The 23,263-nt window shown below is 57.4% G+C and overlaps 3 protein-coding genes across 4 annotated transcripts; 1 reads left to right on the forward strand and 2 right to left on the reverse strand.

Moving 5' to 3' along the window:
- Positions 1 to 315: 315 nt before the first annotated feature.
- Positions 316 to 7,264, reverse strand: DBNDD2 (dysbindin domain containing 2). Its single transcript, XM_064673624.1, has 4 exons — positions 7,062 to 7,264; positions 2,258 to 2,413; positions 1,688 to 1,831; positions 316 to 923 (listed from the first exon to the last, which is right to left on the reverse strand). Exons 1-4 carry the CDS (start codon positions 7,102 to 7,104, stop codon positions 715 to 717), a joined length of 552 nt encoding a protein of 183 aa, XP_064529694.1. The 5' UTR covers positions 7,105 to 7,264; the 3' UTR covers positions 316 to 714.
- Positions 7,265 to 11,262: 3,998 nt separating this feature from the next.
- LOC135423425 (neuritin-like) lies at positions 11,263 to 20,085 on the forward strand. The gene is made up of 3 exons (XM_064673628.1): positions 11,263 to 11,586; positions 11,959 to 12,106; positions 15,317 to 20,085. Exons 1-3 carry the CDS (start codon positions 11,544 to 11,546, stop codon positions 15,540 to 15,542), a joined length of 417 nt encoding a protein of 138 aa, XP_064529698.1. The 5' UTR covers positions 11,263 to 11,543; the 3' UTR covers positions 15,543 to 20,085.
- On the reverse strand, positions 19,573 to 21,913 carry SYS1 (SYS1 golgi trafficking protein). Of its 2 annotated transcripts, XM_064673627.1 has the most exons (3): positions 21,728 to 21,913; positions 21,028 to 21,095; positions 19,573 to 20,449 (listed from the first exon to the last, which is right to left on the reverse strand). In XM_064673627.1, exons 1-3 carry the CDS (start codon positions 21,887 to 21,889, stop codon positions 20,209 to 20,211), a joined length of 471 nt encoding a protein of 156 aa, XP_064529697.1. In that variant the 5' UTR covers positions 21,890 to 21,913; the 3' UTR covers positions 19,573 to 20,208. The 2 variants fall into 2 exon arrangements, with proteins under 2 accessions (XP_064529697.1, XP_064529696.1); XM_064673626.1 differs by lacking the exon at positions 21,028 to 21,095 and having other exon boundaries at positions 21,728 to 21,910.
- Positions 21,914 to 23,263: the final 1,350 nt, after the last annotated feature.

Here is a 23,263-nt window from a genome sequence, read left to right on the forward strand (position 1 = left end):
TCCCCAATGTGCTCCTGGTGGGTGGTTCCAGGTCACCATCCCCCCAGCCTGCTCAGGTTGTGTCTGTGCTGGCTCCCTCCCTCCTGGAGGCACAGCCCGGGTTCCTCAGCAGGGTGACCTGCTGCACTTACAGCCCTTCTCTGCCAAGGTCTGTGCTGTCTGCTCAGGAACCATCCCTGGGCTGTGCAACAGGAGGTTTTGTGTGCTCCTGCGTGGCACCCTTGGCACGCTGGCTTTGCACTGCTCTCCCCCCTGTGATCCCCTCCAAACCCTCACCCGGCGCTGTTCTCTCCCAAAGACACACGCACCCACTGCTTGGTTAGATCAGTGTTATTTCTCTGTGTGCAGTGTTATTTCTCTGTTGTTAAGTGCTTGTCTGGGAAAAACCTTTGTCAGTAGAACAGGGGGAACTGGGGTCCCAAGGGATGGCTTTCTGGGAATGGTGGGGCTGTGGGATGCTCAGCATTTTTTGGGGGGGTGAAGCAAGGAATGTTAGCAGCAAAGCCTGAAGAGTTAATTTTGGGAGCTTACAATACCCCTTTCCTTCTCCTTTTGGCTGCCAGGAGAACCCGTGGAGGGAGAGGAGGGGAAAACCATCTCTCCCCTCTGGCAGGGCAGCAGTCCAGGAAGGGGTTTGCTGAGCACCAGCAGCTTTCCTTCCTCTGGGCTGGCAAGTCCGTGTGGAGGAGGCTGGGAGCCGGGCAGAGCTGCCTGCTAGCTTCTTGCCACCTGCTCTTTGGAACTGTCCTCCTGCAGGTCCTCCTCATCCGACTGCACCACGGGGGTCTCAGCCCCCTCCTCACTGGTGTCCAGGCTGTTCAGATCCGTGGAGGCCGAGGACGTGGAGGAAATGCGAGACTTGCTCTCGGCTGCGTCGGGCACTTGCAGGGTGATCTCCTCTGGGCACTGGCTGGCATCTGCCCCTGGAGGAGAGAGCAGTGTGAGAAACAAAAAGCCTTCTGGAGGTTTATTGCTCCCTAGGCTTCATGGACAGCCCCTCCAAAACGCGTGTTTTATTCCTCGGCAGGCTGTGCATTCCTGGCTGCTCCCCGTGCGGCCGCTGTGGCCGTTCCCCACCTCACACCCCCGGCTTGGCTCGGGCAGTTGCTGCACATTCCTTCCCCGGTTTTGGCAGTGGAGCCGTTTCCGTCTCACATGAAGCACAGCTCAGAGCTGTGCTGTGTGAGGCTGCAGCAGGCCAGGAGATGTTTGGCCTGACCTCACTGACCTGTGTGCGTGGAGGAAGGTGCGGCCACCCTGGGCTCTCCCTGCCCTCTCTGGGGTCTGGCTGGGGGGTGGAGGGGTCCTGCAGCTTTCCCACTCAGCACAGTGAGCTCTGCAGCACAGTGGGGGCCTGGGGACTCATGACTAAACACTGGCTGCTCCAGAGGCGCTTCAGGACAAGGGAATTTGACCCATGGACGAGGGAGGTGCCTGGGCTCTCCTGTCTTCTGCAGCACAAGGTTTTTACAGGGGTCTGTATGTCTGGGCTGTGGAGCTGGATACTGACATGGAGCAGCCCGGGGTGAGATCCCTCCAACCTCACAGACCCCAGCACCAAGTGTCTCCCTTTGGGTGGGTGTGGATCTGCCTGCAGGGTGGCCAGGGCTGAGGAACCAGCCAGTGTGGGCACTGGGGGCAGGAAGGGCTTCCAGCCTGGCCCACAAAAGGCCAGGACTGCACATACCTGGCAGGGATCCAACAATGCCGCTCTCCTCTGTCCCACAGCCCAGAAACACATCCACTGTGTCCTGGTCTGACAGGTCCATCATGTCCATCTGCTCCAGCATGTCCACATTCACCTCCATGGAGGAAATGCTGCCTAAGGGAGCTGCAAGAGATAGAGTCCAGTGAAAAGGTGGGTGCTAGTGCCAGGTAAAGGGCACCATCAGCACTGTGTAGGCAGGACCCTGAGGAGGGAGACTAGCCTTGCCACGGGGAACTGAATTCTACTTGCTGGTAAGGGACCCCCAGGAAAATCATGTTTCCTTAAAACATCCCTCCTGAAGCCCCTGCTGTCTCATTGCAGTCCTTGTCCCTGCTCCAAACTGCTGTCTGGAGGAGCCTGCCCAAAGCCAGTGACTCTGCAGGGTACCCATGTGTGAGTAATGCACAGCACACCCACACACAGCCTGTGTGGTCCTGTCTCGGTGCAGGACATGTGTGTCCCCAGTGCCTGGGGATGTCCCACCCATCTCTAACCCCTGTGTCATTGTTCCCTGAAACCCCCCAGCCCTGTGCTGCCCACAGCACTTACGTCTCCGATGCTCTATCTGCAGGTGAGACATCGGGAAGAAGAAATCCACATCATGCTGGAAAACCTCCTCAAAGAACTTCTGCCGGTCCCGTAGTTTGAGCTGCTGCTGCTGCATTTGCTCCGCATCCAGGCTCCGCTGGGCCTGCTCCATGTCGGCTGGGGAGAAAGGGGAGGAGAGTCAGGCCAGGCAGGGCTGTCTGAGCCCTTCTGTGCCAGCTCACACCGTACAGCTGTGCTGGGGGGCTGGTGAGTCCCCTCTGCTCTGCTTTACCAGCACGCACTGAGTTAGTCACCGTGGGTAGATGTTACACACCGGCACAGCAGCGTCACCAGCACATGCTGTGCTGGAGCCTCACTCAGATCCTGCTCCTCAGGTGCAAGGCAGCCAGGAATAGGGAGCTCATATGCTCACGACTGCTGGAGGGAATTATCAGGGGGGAAAGGGTGCTGGTGTGAGATGAGCTGCGGTTTGCGCACATTCGAGTTTCAGTTTCCTTGCTACCCAACCAAGGGCTGTCTGTGAATGCTAATGAGCAGGGGAGCTCCAAGAGCAGGGGAGCTCCAAGGGACGAGAACTGGCATTAGTGCTCCAGAGTTTCTGGGCTGAGGGATGCATAAGGAACAAAAGCCGCTCGCAACCCTGTCACCCCTGCCCGTGCACACCCCCGCCGCCACCGTCGCTATAAATATGCTGTACCCACGCTAGCAGGCTCCCACTCACATCCCTGCTCACAGCCAGCTTGGCTTCTGCCTGCACAAACATTTTCATTCCTGCAATTCCTCACGCAGTTCACCGCCGGTGCCTGTGTCCCTGGCTCACTGGAGGGACTGGTGGGAGCCCTGGGGCTGTTGCTGAAGGAGCTCATTGCTCATCCCTGGGCCTGGTAACTCCCTTTTGGGTTGAGTACCCACAATAGCAAGGACCCAAGTGGCACAGAGGGTTGTGGCTGGTGGCCCCAGCTGTTCCCAGGCTGGTGTTTGACCTCAGCCATTCCATATTTCCTCTCTGCTGGTCTTGGCCCAGCCGGCACAAGGAAAATGTGATTACTGGAGCAGGCAGTGCAGTAACCAAGGAAACCAAACAAACATCCTCTGCTCTGCCTGAGCACGGCCCAAACCCTCTGCTCCCCCAGGCTGGGGAGCAGCATCCCCACCCTGTCTGGCAGGAGCAGGGGCGAGCACAGCAGAGGGGCTGGCTTTCAGCAGCATGGAGAGCACAGGGCCCAAATGGGAGAGAGGCGGTGAGCCTGGTGAGGTGTCCTGGAGATCAATGTCACATCTTCCTGAGAGCCCTTCCAGGGTTTCTCTGCACTCCGTTTCTGGAGCATCCTTCAGTGAAACCCCATCATCTGCAGGTGGCTGCCCCTGCGGGCTGGGTTGTGCTGGCAGCACTGCGTGGGGATGCACCATGACTCAGTGCCAGTCACCATCCGCTTTCTGGAAGAGGCTCTGGTCCTCCTCTGGCTGCTCAGCGTCTTCCTGCACTGCCTGGGGCAGCACTCCTGGCTGCCTGAAGGGCTCTCTGCCTTGGTATGTCTGACCAAAGCAGTGCTGCCGAGGCTTGGTGTGCTGTGCAGGACCCGGGGTAAGAGCCGTGGTGCCAGGGAAGCTTTCCTGCCGGGAAAGCTGCCTCACTGTCAGCAGCAGCCCAGTGCCACTGGGGTACAGCAAACACCTCTGGCCACCCTGTGCCATCTGCAGAGCAGAGTAGGGGACAAGAGGGGCTGATCAAGGCACCGATTACAAAGCTGACTCCCTTCAGCAGCTGGAATCAGCCCTGTGCTGACTGTCCCAGGCAGAGCTGTGTCCCCAGGCCCAGCTGTGCTGAATCCATGGCAAACTTCCGCAGTTCACCAACTGAGGAGAGCCCTAGGGAGGCTGGGCTCAGGGCACAGGCTGTGCTGGCTCCTGGATTCAGGGTGACACACCAACTCTTCGTGGGACACCTTGCCAAAGGGACCCCAATGTGAGGTAAGGAAAAGTCTCTAAATCCTCCTGCAGTGCAAAGACAAAATAAACCCAAATGCTCTCAGGTGCTGTCCCAGGTGTCATAAGTGTGTGCTATTAATGTTCTCACTGCCCGTGTCTCCCCAGCACGTGACCGATACTCGTAAAGGTGCTTGGGGAGAGGGAGGACAGGCAGCTGGAGGCAGCATTCCTGTGGGCGCCAGGGTTTCTCTAGAGGGAGAAATTAGCAGGACCTGTTTATGAACTTGTTTTCGAGCTGTCGCCGGGGAGTTGGGCACGAGCACTGAGATCCCATTATGTAAGGAAGGCCGGCAGCGGGAGGCAGCAGCTGGGGCTGTGCTTGGCCCTGCCTGACCCGTGACCGCGGTAAGAGCCGGGGACGGAGCCTTCCCCCCCTCCCGGGGCTCTTCCGGGCCCCGGGGGAGCGAACAGCCCTGGCAGTGTCGCTGCCTCTCAGCAACCCTTGCCGGGGAAATAAAGGAGCACGGCATTCCCTGCCGCGGCCCTTGCCCATGTGACGGCCGGTCACCAGCCGTGGGGATTGCCTCATCCGGCTGGCATGTTCCCACCGCGGGACACGTTCGCACACACAATGCGGCCCCTGTGCACCGTGGGGGATCTGTCGGTACCTGCTGGTGGCCTGGCTTTTATTGCTATTGTCATGGTTATTACCACAGCCCGCTCGGCCGGGGGGCTGGAGGCTGATCAGCATTCAGAGCCAGGCTCTGCCCCGCTGGCTGAACCGCCCAGCGCGGGCACCGAGACCCCGCTGCCTTCAGAGCCTTCCGGCTCTCACGGCTTGTTAGCCAGTGCAGCTTGGAGAGGAACCGGGGCCAAACACTGCTGCAGAGTTTGGGTGGGCAGGGCAGGGCAGGATCCCCACCAGGAAGTGCAGGTAGGGATTTCCTTCTCACCTGCTCCGAGGACGATGGCCCCGCTGGCCCCTCTGCCCTGCCAGGGCCACCCCTCACGCAGTGTGGGCTCGTGGCTACGCTGTGGTGGGGAAAGGTGTGGGAGGGCTGGCTGAGAAGCAAAGCTCTGCAAGCTGTCCCATCCACACCCTCGCCCGAGTGGGCTGGGAGAGGAGCAACTCCAAGGTGCAGTTAGCACGGGGCAAGGGTCAGGCAGGGCTGGAGGGTGCAGGGAGCACCAGCTCAGGGTGCTTCTGACCCTGCATCCAGGCTGGGAGTGGAGCACGTTTCAATCATCTGGCTGTGTTTCCACTGGGAGTGGATGCTCTTTTCATTCCTCCTTGGCCCATGGGATCCCCCCTCTGTGCTGGTAGATAGGAGGGGTGTATTTGGGGGGGGAGAAAGCTTGTCAGTGGAGGCACAAGGCCAAGAGAGGATGGGGATAGCCTTTTCCTGAGGCCACAGCTCTGCAATACCTCACAGAGATTTCAAAGGATTTAAAAATAATCTGGGCTGTGAAAGGGACAGCGGGGTGCTGGGGAGGTGAGCAGAGTTTAAGTAGTGGGTTGCTCCAAGCATGGGCCAGTTCCCTGGTGAATGAAAGAGCTAGAGTAGGCTGGCTTTTGCTCTTCTCCCTGAGCTTTCCTGGAGCCCAAACCTTTGACTCTGCTCCTCCAGAGAAGCCTAGAATGTCCCACTGCTGCCCAGCTTGGCAGAGTGCACCTTGCCCTCCTATCCCTACGTGCAGGGCTGTAAGGAGATGGCTGGGGGACGATGCAGCTCCTCAGCTGCCACAGCATCCTCTGGGAGGCTCTGCAGAGATGGCCTTTCCCTGTCACCCTGCCCCAGCACAACCCCCGTGGGACAAGGGTAATTCCCAAGGGCTTTCAGCTCTTTCAGTCTTGGAAGAAGTGGATGGTGTGGAGAGCTGGGAATGCCCTAGAGAATCACTCGGGGCCAGGCCGTGCAGAGACGGGATTCTGGACGCGCCGGCTGCCTGAGCGTTAATTCCTTGCACGGTTCTCCATCGGCACGTCTGACCTCGTGTTGCAGCACAGCAAAAAATAACCGTAGCCCTGGTGAGAGGAAATGCACCAGGCGAGTGCGAGGGAGGCAGTGGTTTTGGCAGAGCTGCTTGCCGGGAGAAGTGGGAAGGGGGGAGATACTGGAGAGGGAGGACATGGCACCTCGTAACCCCTGTGTGTGCCGCGGTTTCATTGCCTGCACTCCTCCGAGCGATCTCCAAATCCCCTGCGTCTCTGCACTAAAAATATCCCTCCCTGCCGCCCGGAGCTCCTTCCCCGGCAGAGGCTGTGTCATAAGACCCTGCTATTTGCGGGGCGCTGCTTCCTTTCATGCGAGAGAAGCGTGAGGACGGGGCAGCCAGGCGGGCAGCGCGGTGCCCGAGGCACGGCGGGCATGACCCGGGCACCGTCCCTGGCTGGCTGGCCCCCAGCAAGCCCCGGTCCCCCGGCTGCCTCTCGCCCCGCCGCTCGCTGATGGCTTTGCTCTGCTCAGCATCCTCATACCCTCAGCCCCGCGGGTGCGGGGGGACCCGCTCCAGCCGGGAGCCCCCCGCTCTCCGAGGGGTGCCGATGCCACTCCGCAACAGGTCCCCGATCTCAGCCCCTTCCCAAGGAAGGTGTCCCCCAAATCCCCCCGTTCCCCGAGCATCCCCGTCCCGGGCACGGCGCTCCCCGGGCAGCAGCCCCCGGTTAAAGCCGCCCGGGCAGCAGGTTGGTTCAGCGGCGGCTCGGGGCGGCCGGGCCGGAGGCTGCGGGGACGGCAGGGGGGTCACAGCGGCTTTGCGGAGCCTCAGGTAGGAGCTGCGGGGGAGGCGGAGGGGATGTGGCACCCGAGCCCTGCCCGCCCGGTTCGGAGCCCCGCTCCCACCCCGCCGAGCCCACCCCGCGGCCGGCACTTACCGGGCAGCCGCCGGCTGCGGCTCTGCGCGCCGGGCCCCGACATGCGGCTGCTGCGCCCGGGCCGTGCCGGCGACGGGGCTGGGCGCGGGGCTCGGCCGGGCCCCCCCGCCCCAGCGGCGCTGCGGGGCGGCGCTCGGCGCTGCGGGGCGGGCCCGGCGCGCCCATCACCGCGGCACCCGCTCCGCTCCTCCCGGCCGCTGCCCCGCCGCTGCCGGAGCCCCCCGGGAGTCCTGCGGCGGGGATGGGGTCTCCGGTCCCCATCTAGGATCACAGGCGCCCCGTGCGCGGCCCCTCGCCCCCGCGGAGAGCAGGGGCCCCCGTGCGCGGTACCCGCTCCTCGCGGAGGGTCTCCACGTTCGCCGGGACGCACGGAGAGCCCCCGGCAGGGTCCCTGGCCCCCAGGGAGGGTCGCTGCAGGGGGGTCACCCCTCCACAGCGCCTCGGGCAGAGCTCGGTACCCGCAGTGTCGGGCTGCGGGTCTGGCAGGGGCTGTGCCACGCGTGGCAGGAGGTTGGTGGGGGGAAGGCGGGGGGAGGCAGGGGCTCTGCCTGGGCAGGGAGCACAGTTACCATTCATGCTTGTTTTTCCTTTGCTTTTCTTTACTTTTCTTCTCTGAACGCCCAACTCACGCGTTCACACGGGAGAGGACAGCACACTGCACGGATGGGTAAGGGGCTCCCTCCCCAGCTCACTCATGGCCTTGTGAGACCCTCATCCCCAGCAGACCCCACTCTGGGGTGTTTTCTCCCACGTTCAGCCCTGCACATCAGGGCTGCTCCTTGGCAGAGGAGCGGACTTGGCCGCCCGCCTCCTTCCTGTGTCTCAGCAGGGTGAGTCAGTGCCTCGCAGTGCCCAGCGCCAGCTCTGCCCACTGCCTGGTCACTGCCAAGCCGGGAGGGGGGGGCATCCACTGTGCCCTTTTACTCTGACTGGAAGGGAGTTTCCAGTGTCTGTGGCGTGTCCCGCCTGTCCCGTTCTGAGTGTGTTCCTCTAACTGTCTGCATAACAAAAGATAACTCGGTATTGTTTGTGTCCCAGCTCTATTTTGGCTACTGTTGCTTTGCTGTCCCCCTCTACACCCCCAGGACCTTCTGCTGCCAAAATCCGGCTTTGTGCTGGGGACCCGGAGCCTGCACCCTGTGCGCTTGCCCGTAGCTGCTGCCTTCAGCAGGTGGTTTTGTCCACCTAAATGTTGATCCCTATCTATAAGCACCCTCAGATCTGCCTGATGGTTTCCACCACAGTGTGGGATGCCAGCACTGTGGCTGGCGGGGACCAGGCTGGTGTAGCAAGAGTGGGGATTTATGGTCTCTGAGGAGCTGCAGCAGCAAATCTCTGCTGGGTACCTGCCAGCGCTGGCTTGCTCACAGCTCCCTGTGGCCTCCGGCTTCCCCACCGTCCCTGCTGCCCCCCTGCCCTGCCCTGCCTTGCCAGCAGGGAGGCGAGCAGGCAGGGCCGCGGGATTAGCTCAGGTCTCTGCTATGTGACATGTCTGTGTCGATTGGCACCGGTTACTGCTGCGAGGCGTGGGGGCTGTTTGTGCACACACGAGTTTCCGGAGCACCCCGAGTTCCCTCGGGCTCACTGCATCCCGAATCCCCGCTGTGGGGACAGCACATGAGGGTGCTGCCCGTGCAGAGTGACACGTTCCCAGGCCCCTCACTGCTGTGGCCCCTCCGTCCTGCCTTGCTGGGAGGGTGTTGGAAAAGCAGTGATATCATCTGCACGGAGCCTGACTCATCCTGGCTCTCCAGCACAAGCCGTGCCGCTCAGCGGGGCACACATTTTATTGTAATTAAACCATTGCAGGCAAGCCAGCTCCACGTAATGATTTTTTTTTCCCTCATAGCAAAGCGTGCCTGCCCCCGGCCAAAAGGTGAGAGGGGACAGAGGTGACACTGGAGTCAGTGGAGAGTCTCCACTTCTGGTAGGGAGCCCTAAGAATAAGCCTTGCCAGGTACCTGCAGGGTCTGTCTCAGCTGCTGCAGCATCCCTGCCTCCCTTGTGCCTCCAGTGCAGACTCTCAGCACTGTCTTGTGTCAACAACCCTCACCCTAACCACAAGTGTTCAGGTCCTTGGGTCACCAGCCTGGGTTGGAATGACACCTATTGTCTCCACGACACAGAGCCCAGCTCCTGCCCATATCCCCAGGGGACCAGCATCGAAGTGCACCTGTCATCAGGAGAAAATGTAAGGTGACATGTTCCTCCTGACCTTCCCACTCAGGTTTTTCCCGTCTCTTAGAGGTTTGGGAGGTGAGTCAGGAGTTGTGGGGTGAGGATGGAGCTGGGGAGAAATTGGCTGCTCAGGGAAAGGCAAACCAGTTCCAGGCGCAGGTGAATCATTTGCTGGTGAAAATAGATCTTATTCTCTAGGAGGCGTGCGTGGACGGGGCTGGGATTGAGCTGCAGCTTGACTCCACCAGGAAATTGTGGAGTCAAGAGAAAAACAAGGGGCAAGGCAAGGCAAGGCTGCTTTCCCAGTAAACGAGGCGATACATCTGAGGGAAGCAGCCTGCAGCAGGCAAGGCTCCAGCAACTCGTGGCCCTGTGGCTCCCTTAAAAGGGGCGATTTCAGCCTGAGATGGTGGGGAGACAGAAGAGCCATAAACACCCTTGAAGGAATGTGGCTGCTGAGAAACGGAGCATCTCTGCGGGTGAGGAGCAGTGGGGGGAGCCTGGATGGCGTTCACAGCACCGCCCTGTGCCAGGAGCCAGCCGGCTCCTTGGCCATGCCCTGTCCCAGGAGAAGGATCCCAGTCCCAGTGCTAATGGTCTGGAGCCTGGGGGAGGCTCCTGCGAAGCCCTGGGATGTCGTGTCCTCACATCCTGGGGCCCCAACCCATGGTTGCTGCTGGCACGGGAGCTGCTAGAGCTGGGAGGGGGTGTGCAGGCAGCAGAACATCCAGCCCCAGCTCTGGGTGAAGAAGGGGCATTCCTGGAGCACTTGGGCAGACACTGAACAGAGTGAGGGAAGTCCTGCATCAGGCTGGGCTGAGGGAAGCCCCCTTGCCCTGCACTCTTGCCTTCTTGCCCCATAGTTTGGGCAGGCTGGCTCCTTCCCAGCCATGCTGCAAGCCATGTTCAGCGGTGATGTGTTTGCCCCCAGTAAATGTACCAACTTCACTGGGCCAGGCAGCTTTTTTTAATCCTCCTGCATCAACAGAGGTGACAAAGGCCTTGCAGCATGTCAGTGGCAGAGCTGGGGGTCACCTGTTCCAGCCCTTCCCAGCCATTGACCCCCTTTGTTGAAGAAGTCAGGTACTGATCCAGCCCTCAGGAATCCAGGAGCCACTCAGGGCTGGCCAGTTCTGCTCTGCAGGAACATTTGCAGGGCTCTGGAGTTGCTTTGGGTAACAGGGGCTGTGGTAGTGCAGAGGATGGTGGCTTGTGTTGGGAACTGCCACATACCCTGCAGTGGCACCTCTGGGTCAGACACTCCCCTGCATATCCCAGGCTGGTGGCACATGGAATGTGCATCAATAGCCTGACTGAAATAACTGTGCCACTTGCTTGTCTTCCAAGACCAATGGAGATGGGGCACGTGGTGCTTGTCTGTAAATAAATTTTTGCCAGAGTGACACGGATGCTGTGTCCCCATTCCAAGGGTTTGCTTTGGAGCCTGTGCTTGTTGGAGCACAGGGATCTCTGAGCTGAGATGGGGGATGGCCCAGGCACCCCATGGAGCAGCTCCAGGGTGGGTGACCAGCCCCTGCAGTGAAGCCCCCAAAGCAGGCAGGAAACCTCGTGCTTCCCTTCCTGTGGGAGCAAAGGGGACTCCTGGGGTGAGAGCCGGGATCAGGCCAGGGGGATGCAAAATCCCAGTGGATGCCCGGAAGGCCATGACAGCCTTGGGAATGGCTGGAGGCAGGATCTGGACAGAAGGTTTTGGAGCTGTAGGTGCTGATGTTTAAGGCTTTGAATCTCCAAGCTCTCCGGGCTTTGCTTCCCACCCAGCATTGACTTAACCTGTGCCAGTCCAGAACCCAAAGCCCAGCGAGGGATCCTTGCCCTGCCCGGATTCCTGCTGCTGGCAGCGGGCACGGGCCCATGTCCCCCACTCGGGGGGACACGTGGGGTGGGCGGTGCAGGCTGTGATGGGGAGGGGCCGGGGGGCTTTGGTGTGAGGGTGCTGTTTCTGGGGTGCCATGGGCCCCATGGGTGCAGGGTCCCGGAAGGGGTGCAGGGTGTGGGAGCCGTGGGTGCTGCAGAGAGTGCCGGGGAATGCGATGCTGGGAGGGGCAGGGGTGCGGGATCCCGGGGGTGCGGGGGCTGGGCCCGGGGGTGCCCCCGAGCGCTCGTTAGCCTCGGCCCAGCCTCCTCCTTAATTAGCCGCGGCCGAAGCCGCTTATTAGCGGCGACCGGGGTCGGGCGCCCTCCCCGCGGAGGCGGGAGAGAGGGGAGCGCTGCCGGCCCCGGGGGTGCGGGCAGCGGCACCGGCAGCGGGGCTGGAGCCCGAGCCCGGGCGGAGCCGGCGGCGGGATGGGGCAGCGGAGGGGTCCGGCCGTGCTGCTCCTCGCCCTGGGTGAGAGGGTGTCTGGGCTGTCCGGGAGGGGGTCGATGCCATGAGGGGTCCCTTCCTTCTCTCTCTCCTTCTCTTCTTCCCTGCCTCCCTCCTTCTCTCCCTCCGTCCCGGGCCGGGTCCTCGCGGCTCTCCCTGGCCGTGCCCCCCGCCGGTCCCTGCCCGCCGCCCCGGGCCGGGAGCTCATCCCGGGCAGACTGGGCGGGGGTCACCCCGTGCCCACCGGGCTCTCGGCGAACACGGCAGCGCCGGGCTCGGGCGGGGGCCGGCGGGGGCTCGGGGCCGTCCGCTGTGGAAGGGGCCGGGACACCCCGGCGCGGAGGTGGGCTCCATCCCCAGAGATGCCCTGCTCACTTGGCCCTCCGGTGCTGGCAGGGCACCTGGCCGGGCTGCTGGCAGCGGGACCCGCCTGTGCCGACGCTTACCGGGGCCTCTCGGACTGCGTCCTCAGGCTGGGGGACAGCATGGCCACCTACGAGGAGGAGGAGGGCATCGAGCTGCAGGGGCTGCACCGAGTCTGCAGGTGAGTACAGTGCATGGCCAGCGTGGTTTTTAGTATTGCCCTTGTGTGAAGTCTTTTCCTCCAGCCCTCCCGGGTCCTGTCGTGCCTGCACATACCCATGTGTTCCACACCTCACTCTGCTTTCAGATAGACCTGGTGAGCTCCCTTCCTTTGTCTGTCCATCTGTCCATCTCCTGCTTATCTCCCACTGGAGTTTGTCTCCCTGGTCAAGGACCTCCAGCCCCTAGAACTTGTCCTGCCAGCTTCTGCACTCCTGCAGCTGGGAGGAGCAGGGCTGGTGGGACCTGGCCCGCTCTGCTCCCCAGGAAAGTCTCCCCTGGACCCCGGGTCTCAGGCAGTGATGTGCAGGTGGCTGCTCTGCCCCAGGGCCCAGCGCTGCCAGGAGCAGCCTGCACCCAGCCCCTGGTGGGTCCTGCTGCCAAAGCCAGCCTTGTCCCTCCCAGCCCTGACCCTTTGTCCTTCAGGCTTGGATTTGCCCAGCCCTGGTTTTCCTGAGTTTGTAGCAATGCCCTGAGATGACAGTGTCAGGACGGTGTTAACTTGAGCAGAACTGAAGAAGAGCTGGGTAAGGAGGGGTGGTGGTGGGCAGGTTTGGGGAAAGAAGCAGCAAGGTGGAAGTGTCTGCAGAGAAGGAGGCAGCCCTGTGTCCCCAGCAGTGAGCTGTGGGGAGTGAACAGGAGTTACAAGGAAATGCAGACAGCAGTGAAGGGAAAACCCACATGCCTGGGGGCAGTGGAAACCTGGCAGGGCCAGGCAGAGGACTGAGTGCCCTGGGGTCAGGTTTTCCAAGCTGCTGGAAACCACCCTGCGGGCTGTGACCTGCTCTGTATTCCCCCTTCTCCAGGAGACAGCCTGGCTCGGATGAACAGTGTCTCTGGGACGTGCCTAAGGCTGGGTTGAAATGGGGCCTGCTCTGGTTTGGACAGCAATTGATACCTTTCTTGTTTTGTTAAATGAAGCTTCTTGGTATGAAAACACACCTGAGCAGGCAGCCCAGCCCGTGCTGCCATTGACTGCTGGAGGAGCGATTCCTTTGCTGAAGCTCGTGTGAAATGTGCAAATTGAGGTTTTCTGACAGCTCTGGGGCACAAACCACTGAAGAACAGGTCCTGGAATCTTCCTTGCTCTGCACCTTCAGGGACATGCCAGCTTCTTCTCCTGGTCCTAATGCACTGCTAGCCAGGCTTGCTGTGCCTGGAGGAGCAAGCTGATAATGTCCCTGCTCCCTGCCATACTTCTGAATTATTTGCCTTTGACCCTCAGTCTTATCCACTGCTGTTTGCATTCCTGGTGCTGTGGTCCCCTCTCCAGGAGTGTGGGTGAGGAACGGACACGGAACCAGGAGCTGCTGTGGGAGCTGGTGGTGTCTCAGCTCTGTGTGGTGCTGCCCTAGAGCAGCAACTCACTTACCAACAGTCTGCCTGAGCAGATGGGGGCTGTGAAGGGTGAAGCACTGGGAACTGCCATCCTGCTGAAAGCAGATCCAGGCAGGAGCTGCCACCCCCCTTCACCTTCCTCCAACCTTCTTTTGCCTGAAGACATGGGCCGGGTTTAACTCTCACCTGGCAGAGCTGCCTTCTGCTGCTGCAGCTCAGGAGTGCCAGAGTTTGCCTGGGTTGGCACCAGGTTTTCTCATTATCTGGGAACGTTTATTCTGCCACAGTGACTCGGTTTAATGAACTCTCTCACAGCTGGTGTTCTGATGTAAGCCCCTGTAGGACAGCTAAGCAAGCAGAGTGTTCATGTTTGCCTGTGTGCACAGGGCGTCATCTCCAGCACAGGGCACCCACACAACACTGAGCTGGCCCCTGCCAGTCTGCAGGGTCCCTGCTCATCCAGCTGGGCTGCAGCCCCTTCCCCAGGGGTGGCACGTGTGCCTGGTGTCCTGGCACACACAGGGAAGGTGACAGAGGAATTGCTCCTGTCCTCTGGGCAGTCCCAGCTTGCTGGGGGCTGGAGATGGTGCCAAGCCCCAGCCCATGTGGACAGGACAGCAGAGCTGAGGTGCAGGGGAGGGCAGGGGTGCCTGGGGCTTGCTCTGGGCTGGGGGCTGGCACAGCCTGGGAAGCCCCCTGGGGAAGCCTTTGGGGAGTCTGGTACAGAGTCTGGTTGTCCCATACTCAGCAGCCAAAAAAAACGAGGAGGGTGCTTGTTCTGGTCCTCCCTCACACCATATAGGGGGGACATGGCCCAGCCTGGTCCCTGCTGTCCTTGTCCCAGACAGCTGGAACCCACCCCACCCTGCTCAGCCTGGCACCGGTGGGCAGGGAGCTCACTGGAAAGGGCTCAAACCCAGCTGCTACAGAGCCCCCATGGGGCTTCACCAAAGGTAAGGAAGGAGCACAGGGAAGGGATAAAGCCTTGGCTGGCTGGATACTGCTCTGGGTGAATGCATCATGGGGTCACCCCCTGTGGCACCGGCCCCTGTGTGTTGGGATGGGTGGGGTGGTGTCACTGTGTCCCTCCTATGAGAGTTTTCTTGGGGGCTGTGGTTTTCAGCTCTGTTTCTGCTGGGGCTTTTCCCTGCCTGGTTCTAGTCTTGAAGAGAAAATAAAACCCAAGTTGCTGTCCACAGGAGAAGCAGGCAAAGGGGTCTTCAGTGAGCAGCTCCCAGTTTACTCCTGCAGGACTATGGGTTATCTTTGCCTGTCTTGCTTTTTTCCTCCCAGAAGCCTCTGTACACTGAACATCTACTGACACAGGCAATATCCAGCAGATAAACAGAGATGATTCTAATGAGAACACAGCGAATAACTCCTCCTGCCCCTGCCCATACCTCAGTTAATGCTGCAATGCTCTGTGGGAGCTGTTGTCCTTCTCTGTGCTTTGTGCTCCCATTTGCCCTTGACTCCTCTTGGAGAAAGCTTGGAGAAAGCAATGAATGAGATGCACTGGGCCTTTGTTTGCAGCCTGTGTGAGATACTCAGGGTGCTTGGTGCTGAAGGGAAACATTTGTTGATGGAAAATAATGAATTTTATTGACTTCCCAAGATGGGGGGGGAGATTAAATAATTTCAGTGTTTTGAGGTTTGGAGTTTTAGCCAAGATACTCTGGCAGATGATGGAGGGGATGAATAGTCTGGGCAACTTGCACAAAACACAGGGGTTGTCGCTGCTCAGAGGGCAGGATCGGGGCAGAGAGGCTCTGCCTGGCATCCACACTGTGGGAATGCAAAGGGACTGACAGTGTGGTGTCTCCCCTGGCTGCAGGTACTGGGATGAATTCCACACCTGTGCCCTGACGGCACTCTGGGAATGCCAGAAGGAAGCAGCAGCTGTCTGGGAGATGCTGAGAAGGGAGTCCCGAAAAAACAGATTTCAAGGCAGCTTGTTCGACCTCTGCAGCCCCAGCATGGCCCAAAGCTCTGCCTGGACCCACGTTCCCAACGTTTCCATCCTCAGTATCCCCCTCATCGTCACTTGGGTGAACTTATAAACTGCAGCTCTGTGAGTATCCCATCAAAAGCAGTGGCAGTTTGTGCCCTGGCATCTTTCTGATCCTTTTTCCAAACCTGAGGAATATCCTGTGTGGAGCTCAGAGACACTCGGCTCCATCCTGTGCCTGTGGGACATGGGAGAGCTTGGCAGAATCTCCTGGGTGTTCCTGTTGGTCTGTAATTTGGAATAATGCCTGTCCACTTCTGCTTCAAGACATAGACACAGATCTGGCTGTCTGGAGAATTTGGGAGCTTATAGGTATGGGGCAGAGGATTTAGGGAAAAGTGATAAATTCTGGAAAAATGGCAAATGTTGGACTCTTCCCACTCTTCTATGGCTACTGGAAGGAAACCTGTTTACTTTGCTGACTCTTTCCACCAGATCAACTCTCCAAGTTTTGGATTTGGGCACTGAGAACAAGATGGGCATTTTTACCACTGTTCTGTGAGGTGCAGGGGGGTGGTGTCTGTCCTGTCACAGGCAGAAGGGAGACCTTCTGCCCTGTATTGGCCCTTTTGCTTTAAGGACATGGTGAAACCCCTGCTGAAGAATAATCACAGTTGCATGACTTGTCTTGCACACATCTGGATTCCTGAGTAACTCCTGTGTTATGTGTAAATCCCTTTTCTAAGGACATAGAGAGTAAAAATATTTTGATTGAGGGAGAGTGTCAAGGCAGGACAAAAGGGATTTATAGCAACTCCTGCTTTGAAGCTTTCCCCAAGGTACCTGTAAGCAGCTCTGTGGGTAGAAGTGTGTAATTCCAGAGTATTAAAATGTGTTGTAGAGCCTATAGCATGGTAGAAGTTGGTTGTCCTGGCTTTTGCTTGACAGCACAATTTCTTCTTTTGTGGCTCAGAATGTTAGTTTTGCAGCTTCAGTACAAGCCTGCAAGTATTTGGAACAGAGGGGTGTTTGCAAGTGATTTCTGAATATGTTAGAGAAACACAGCAATATTCTTGGGCAGTCCAAGGCAGTCTGTGTTTTAAGGATGCTGCTGGAGCTCTGTGCCCTCCTGGCTGCATGGGGTCATGGGAGCTGTAAGTAGTGGGGGATGTACTCTACAATGTGAGCAGGGGACCCAGGGCCCTGCCAGCCCCACAGATCCCACTGGATGGATTCCAGGTGGTGGGCAAGCTTCTACAGCAAAGGATGTAGACCCAGTGGTGCTGGGTCATACTGCTCTCCTTTGGCACTCACGTGTTCTTCCTCTTACCTTCACTACCATCAACACTCTGCTCCTGCAGCAGCAGGAGGGAACAAATCCATTGAGGCAAATTCCAAGAAATAAGTCAGGGAGGAGCAGCTGGTGTTCAGACGGTGCAACTTGACTTCCTGCAAACAGAGTTGTTACTTATGTACTCAGTACTGAGCATCTGGGGCACAAAGCCTTAGGGTGAGCAGTGGAGACAGGGGAAACCAGAGCACGGCAAAACCTGGAGTGAACCACTCAGATGCTTCATTCTTTAATTCTTCTTCCGCTCCAACAGCAGTGTTTGTTGTTTGATCCTGTTCCCCCTGCCCTGTTATCTCTTGTCCTGCCTGTGGCTTGTAGCTGGGGAAAGCTGAAGCAGGTGAGTGTCATGTACAACCAAGGCTGGAGTGTTTTGGATCCAAATCCTGTACTTGCTCTTTGTTTAGAACAGTTGTTTAATGCCTTTAGGAAAACAAATAAGCACAGTCCCCCCCAATATCCCACAACTCTTACCTTCTCTTTGAATTTGGAGTTCCTCTCTGTTAAAACTTTCTACTCTAAAACAGCTTTGAGGAAAGGGAAGGTAAAATTCTCAGATCTCCAAGTCTTCTTTTTGCAAAACCACGGATGCCAATGGCTGGCTGACACTGCCACTGTCTTTGAGAAGAGCAGGTGTTGGGACATATCTTCCCTGGAAGCAAATCCCTCAACTATTGCACACAAAAAAACCCAAAGATTCATTAAGAAACAAAGACCATCTGTCACTGTTCTGGTATGGAGCAGCAGATTTTTTTTAAAGCCAAAGGTGCTTCTAAATCTGACTGAAAGCATGTGAGAGAAAATTAGGTCTCACAGTAAGGGAGTGATGAGTTTCCTCAATCAATATTTCATTTTTAGCAGAACTTCCTCTATGACTAGGACAATTACAGTAGAATTCCTTTAAAAAAAAGTAGTACCCAGATTCAGTCCCCCTGGGCAGTCAGCAGCCTTTCAGAAAGCATTTCTGACCCTACAGCACATTCCTGCTGATGCAGTGCAGCTCCTGGGGTGTCCTGCAGCCTCAGTGTGAAATCCACATTTGTCAAGGATTCTTCTCCTGGTTCAGAGAGACTCTCTGAGCCTCTCCAGATGCAAAGTACCCAGATTTCACCCCCCAGGGAGGCTGCTGAAGCAGTTACAGCATATCTTATGCATTCAAAAAGAAAGGGTAAGTGTTCCTTGGTCCAAAGTCTTCATCTCTGTTCTTGCAGGGGAACAAAGGGAGCAGCTCTGTTAATATGGGCTCACAGCAACTCGGGGATCAGCTGGAAGAATGTGGCTTTCTCTCCTTGGTCTCATGTTCACTGTAATTAGTCTTTAGCTCCCACTTACCCTAAGAACAACCCCAAAGAACACAGAGTTCACACCACACTTTGGTGTGGTGTTAAGCCTTGAGGTAAACCTGCAAACTTTCCCTGTCCCTGCAGGACTGGGATGTTCTTTCTCAAGAATAGCAATAAAAAGCAGGAGAGGACAAAATGACCCTGAGGGAGTCTTAAAAGATGACTAACAACACTGTCAGTGCTTGTCACCCCGAGGCAGAACTGCCCTCTGCTCTGCCCTGATCCCAACCACAGGCACACTCCTGCTCCTCTTTTCTGAGGGAGATACTGGCACCTACTGGAGACCAGTTTATATCCAGGCTGAGGTGACTGGGAGAAAGGCAAGTATCCCTGTATATGAGAACTGAGCTGATTTTGAGAAGGGATGGACTGTCTTGCTGTAAGGGCAGCCCTAGGAAGTGACCTCAGGGTGGCCCTCCAGGCTGGCTCCTGCCCAGAAAAACACTTGTGTAAACTCTTCCCTTTGAAAGGCTGCTGCTGTTTGAAACTCTGCTTACAGGGGTTTTGGTCAGGAAGGGCTCCTGGTGAAATCCCAGAATATAAAAAGTGCTGGTTACATTTGTTTAGACAGAAATCCTGCTCTGAGGCAGCCCTGCTGGGTATGTAAAGCACAGGATGTTATCCTGCCTCAATTTACAGTGTCTGAGTGTGAGAGCAGGGACTGAAATACAGCTCATTCCCCAAGAACAAAGTCAAAAGAGCAGCTTTAAAGAGTTTATCAACTTCTGTATCTCCACATCATCCCACCACTTTTCAACAAGTTGAATTAGCAAATAACTTATGCAAGTTAACATTACAAATATTAATGTACAAAGGGAAGTTACTGCAGTAAGATGCTGCACAGGAAAAAAATCTGTCTTTAGACCTGGCTTGGTCCTTGTTTGGGATTGCACAAACTGGTCATTCCTCAGCAGAATCCAGGCAGGATGTGGGTCTCCCTGCTTGGGCTGTGGGATCTGGAGGAACCACTGAGCCCTGGCCCCTCAGCAGTAAGGGGGTGTCACTGCCTGGTGAAGTTTGTTTGAAGTGTCTCTAAATAAAGGGACATTCTGTTATTTCGAGAAATAACAGCAGTCTCTTATTTAACATCACCTCTACCAAACCAGATCTGTTGCTAGAATTCTGAAGCCGGGCAGGAACACCCAGACAAGTGGGAAGAGCAGCAGGTGGCTCCAGGACACCTCCAGCCTCAGGTTGAACATGGAGAGACCCTGGACTGCTGGCACTGCTCCCAAAGTGGGATTATGCCAGCTGACTTCCAAGACAGCACTCACTGATGCCTTCCTTTCAGAGCAGAGGTATGCAATGTTTATTGTAGGAAATGTTATGTGCCCCAGACAGCGGGCATCTCACAGCCAGGTGTTCTCTGGCTGCATCCTTCTGTTGCCATGATACAGACACTCATGGTACTCCTTGAAGGGCTCAGCTTCCCAGGAGAGCCATAACACACACACAGCAACATAATGTTTTTATTATTACAAAAGGTTTCTTCAGCAAACTGCCCTCTGTCACCTCTATGTATCAAACATGGAAACAGCAAACAAACCCATCTAACGTTATAGGTTATTTAGTGACTCAGCTGGTGATTCAGGTAAGTACAACTATTTTCCTTTTCCCCATCCATTCACTTCTTTGACTCCTCTCCCAACCAAAGCCCAAATCAGTCACAGATTGGAAGCAGCAGCTCCCAGCCCCACTGCTCACCGTGCCAGCTCCCGCAAGAAGAGCTGACCATCGTGTTCCCCACACAGGGCACTCCCACATCGTTAGATTCCAAATGCTCCTCACGCACCAAGTTTTGCTACCTGGCTTTTAACAGTCTCTTGAGCGAAGAGTTGAAGGGCACACTCTCCATACAGTCACATTAATGCTTCGTGTTAGCAAAATAAACATCTGCTCCTCCCCCGCTGCCAGCTGATGCCAGAGGAGATGCTCACACTCATGCAGCCACCGAGGTCCGGGGAGGGAAAAAAAAGAAAATTAATAACAAAGTCTCAACAGACCTGCTGTGCTTCTTCAGGGATGATTCTGAGGCATGTCGGATGCATTGTGCTGCAGACAACGGCAGTGTCTGTCGTTGGGCGAGTCTATACGTTGGACTTGGGGGCGGAGTTGAGGGGGATCTCCCGCAGCTCTATCCGCATGCACAGGTACTCCCCGATGGCCGCCATCAGCGCCGTGCACACCACGTGCACCAGCCACCACGTCAGCGAAGACGGGAAGCGCGAGTTGTAGATCCAGCAGCCCAGGAGGTGGAAGAAGTGCACCGTGACCGTGAAATCCAGGCACTGCTTCCCGCGGCGGATGAAGTACAGCAAGGCCAGGGCGCTGCAAAGGTAAAGGCAGGAGGTGAATGAGATGCGCTGGGCCCGTGGAAAAGGGGGTGCAGCAAGAGCTGTCAGCAGTGCTGGTTATTTAGCAGTTTTAAAACTTCTTCAAATGTTTTAAGAATAGGTTGGGTTTGGCCTCTCTCCCGACCACTGCAGCAAGACTTACATTCTTACAGCTTTTTAATTACATGATGGCAGGGAAAAGAGATTTTAGTGCAAAAACAGGCAGGAACTTTTAAACTATCTCCCCCAGTAATCTCTGTGCAGTGGCAAAATTCATAAATCTTTACAGATCACTGTTTGCTGAGATCCATTAATTCTAACTTTCAGTAAAATCTCTCACAGAAGCAAACCTCATTCCCAGCTGGGAAATTGAGGCAGTGAAGTTAAATGACTTTTCCAGGTTCTAGAAAGCCAGGAGTCAGCAGTTCCCAACTGCCCTCAGCAGACATGCTCGACCAGGCACAGGGATTTTGGGAGATGCTTTCAGAGAGGCAGGACATCACACTGAATTCTCTTATGGTTCAACGTTAAGGAAGGACAAGACGCAGGTGCTCCAGCTGGCTGCAGACTTACCAGGTGAGTGCATTGAGGATGAAAGCCATCATGGAGAGCCTCCCCGGCGGGGTTGAGAAGCCTAAAATCTACATGGGACTATTAGTAGGAACCCGCGGCACAAATCTCAGCCCAAAATCTGCTCCCGTGGCCCAGCCACATCAGCACGGCCCCACACGGATCAGGAACTACACCAGGAGCCTGGGCAGCTCTGTCTGAATGTCTGGGGGAACCTATGGGAAAGGGAAAGGTCTAGTTCTATGCTGATGGGAACCTCTTAGACCGGGGAGGGGGGGTCCATACTGGGGTTACCTATATGGGCAGGGGCAGTTGCCTTTATACTGGGGTTCCTATACAGGGTGTTTGTCTCTATAAGGGGGTATCCCCTATACAGCGAGGTGGTGTTTCTACACAGGGGTACCAACCTATACAGGGTGTCTGTCTCTATATGGGGGTACTGTCTCTAACCCAGGGTACCATCTGCACATCGAGGTGCTGTCTCTACCCCGGGGCACCCCCTATTCAAAGGGAGAGCTCTATTCTGGGGGCACCCACACAGACAGCGGGTCTGTGTGCTGGGGGGCAGCTACACGGGGCTGGAGGACCTCTGCCCCCACACCACGGTGCTCCGGTGCTCAGCGGGGTCTGACTCCCTCAGCACACTCCCACCCCGCTCTAGAGGCCTGTGTGCCCACGGCGGCTTCCCGGGGCGCGCCCTCACCTCGTCGCTGAAGACCTGCTGGAGGGAGGGCCCGGTGCTGCCCAGGGTGCCGAGGAGGGCGAGCCAGAGCCCGAGCGAGCTGTAGTAGCCCGCCTGCAGCAGCACCATCTGTGCCACGATCAGCGCGGGGTCCCACACGTAGCTGCGGAACTGCGCCGCCATGGTCGGCCCGCCGCGCGCCGCCCGGGCCGCGCCGCCGCCGCAGCGCCCCCTGGCGGGCGGGAGGACCCGGCGCCGGCCCCGCCCGCAGCCCCCCGAGGCACGGGGCAATCCGGTCTCGTTTGTGTGTTCGCCGAGGGTTTTGTTGTTTTCGGAAAGGCTGCTTGTACTTAAGGGCTGTTATAATGAGCCACTTTGAGGGCACTTTGCCTGTTCAGCCTGGAGAAGAGGAGGCTGTGGTCTCCGACATCCTCACGCGGGGCAGCGGAGGGGCAGGGACTGATCGCTGCTCTCTGCTCGGGGGGTAACGGCCTGAAGTCGTGTCAGGGAAGGTTTAGGCTGATATTAGAAAAAGGTTCTTCCCCCGGAGGGTGGTGGGGCACTGACCAGGCTCCCCAGGGCAGTGGTCACGGCCCCAAGGCTGCCAGAGCTCCAGGAGCGCTTGGCCAGCACTCTCAGGCACATGGTGGGGTTGTTGGGGTGTCTGTGCAGGGCCAGGAGTTGGGCTGCATGATCCTTGTGAGTCCTTTCCAGTTCAGACTATTGTGTGTTTCTGTTTGTGAGCACTGGGGCTCACTGGGGGCTGGGGCATTGCCCCGACCCCTCGAGTGCTGCTCGGGTGACTGTGGTGGGGAGGGGACCCCGGGAGCCCCAGCACTGTTTGGTTTGTGACACGGAGAGGTTTGTCAGCAGTGGGTGGTGCCCGTGTGCTCTGTGCCTGGTGACCAACACTGGCTCTCTCACATCCACCTGCCCTGGGCATCCCCAGCCCTGCCCCCTGCCCTGAGCCAGTGCATTCAGTAACTTGGCTGGCCAGCCCTTGCTAAAAAGACAGTCCCTGATGCCCTGCCATACCCCCTCTGTGATCAATCCTTGGCCGCTGGGTCTTGTTCTGGTAGCCTCAGTGAGCTGTCCTGCTTGCTTGGCTTCAGATATGAGAATTTCAGTGTCTGAATAGTAAAATCCCCAAGGCTGGGTGGGACAGTGGAGCATTTTGGAGATAAGGCTTCCCCAGACCCCACTCCCTGCCCATCTGCGCTGGTGTCAGTGCGTTCAATAACTTGGCAGAGCAGCCCTTGCTAAAAAGACACAAATACCAAACATACAAGAAATTATTGTCCTGGGGTATTTCCTTTCATCTTTAGGGCAGTTCCTGTAGGCACCAAGGCCGTTTGGCAGCTGCTGCCCAGCTGTGCTCATTTTTTAGCTTTAGGCCACCGGGCACCAGGATGTTGTTTTGAGTCCTGGTATGCCCTGGTGGCACCTTTCCATTACAGGGCTGTGTTGTGTGCAGGGCTTGGCTTCTTTTGGGAGGTTTCTTCTGCTACATTGTGGCTTCTTCTCTTTAGCCTCATGAAATGGCCGGGTGCCAGAATC

Source organism: Pseudopipra pipra, chromosome 17 (assembly GCF_036250125.1).
Source record: "Pseudopipra pipra isolate bDixPip1 chromosome 17, bDixPip1.hap1, whole genome shotgun sequence".
NCBI classification, from domain to species: Eukaryota; Metazoa; Chordata; class Aves; order Passeriformes; family Pipridae; genus Pseudopipra; species Pseudopipra pipra.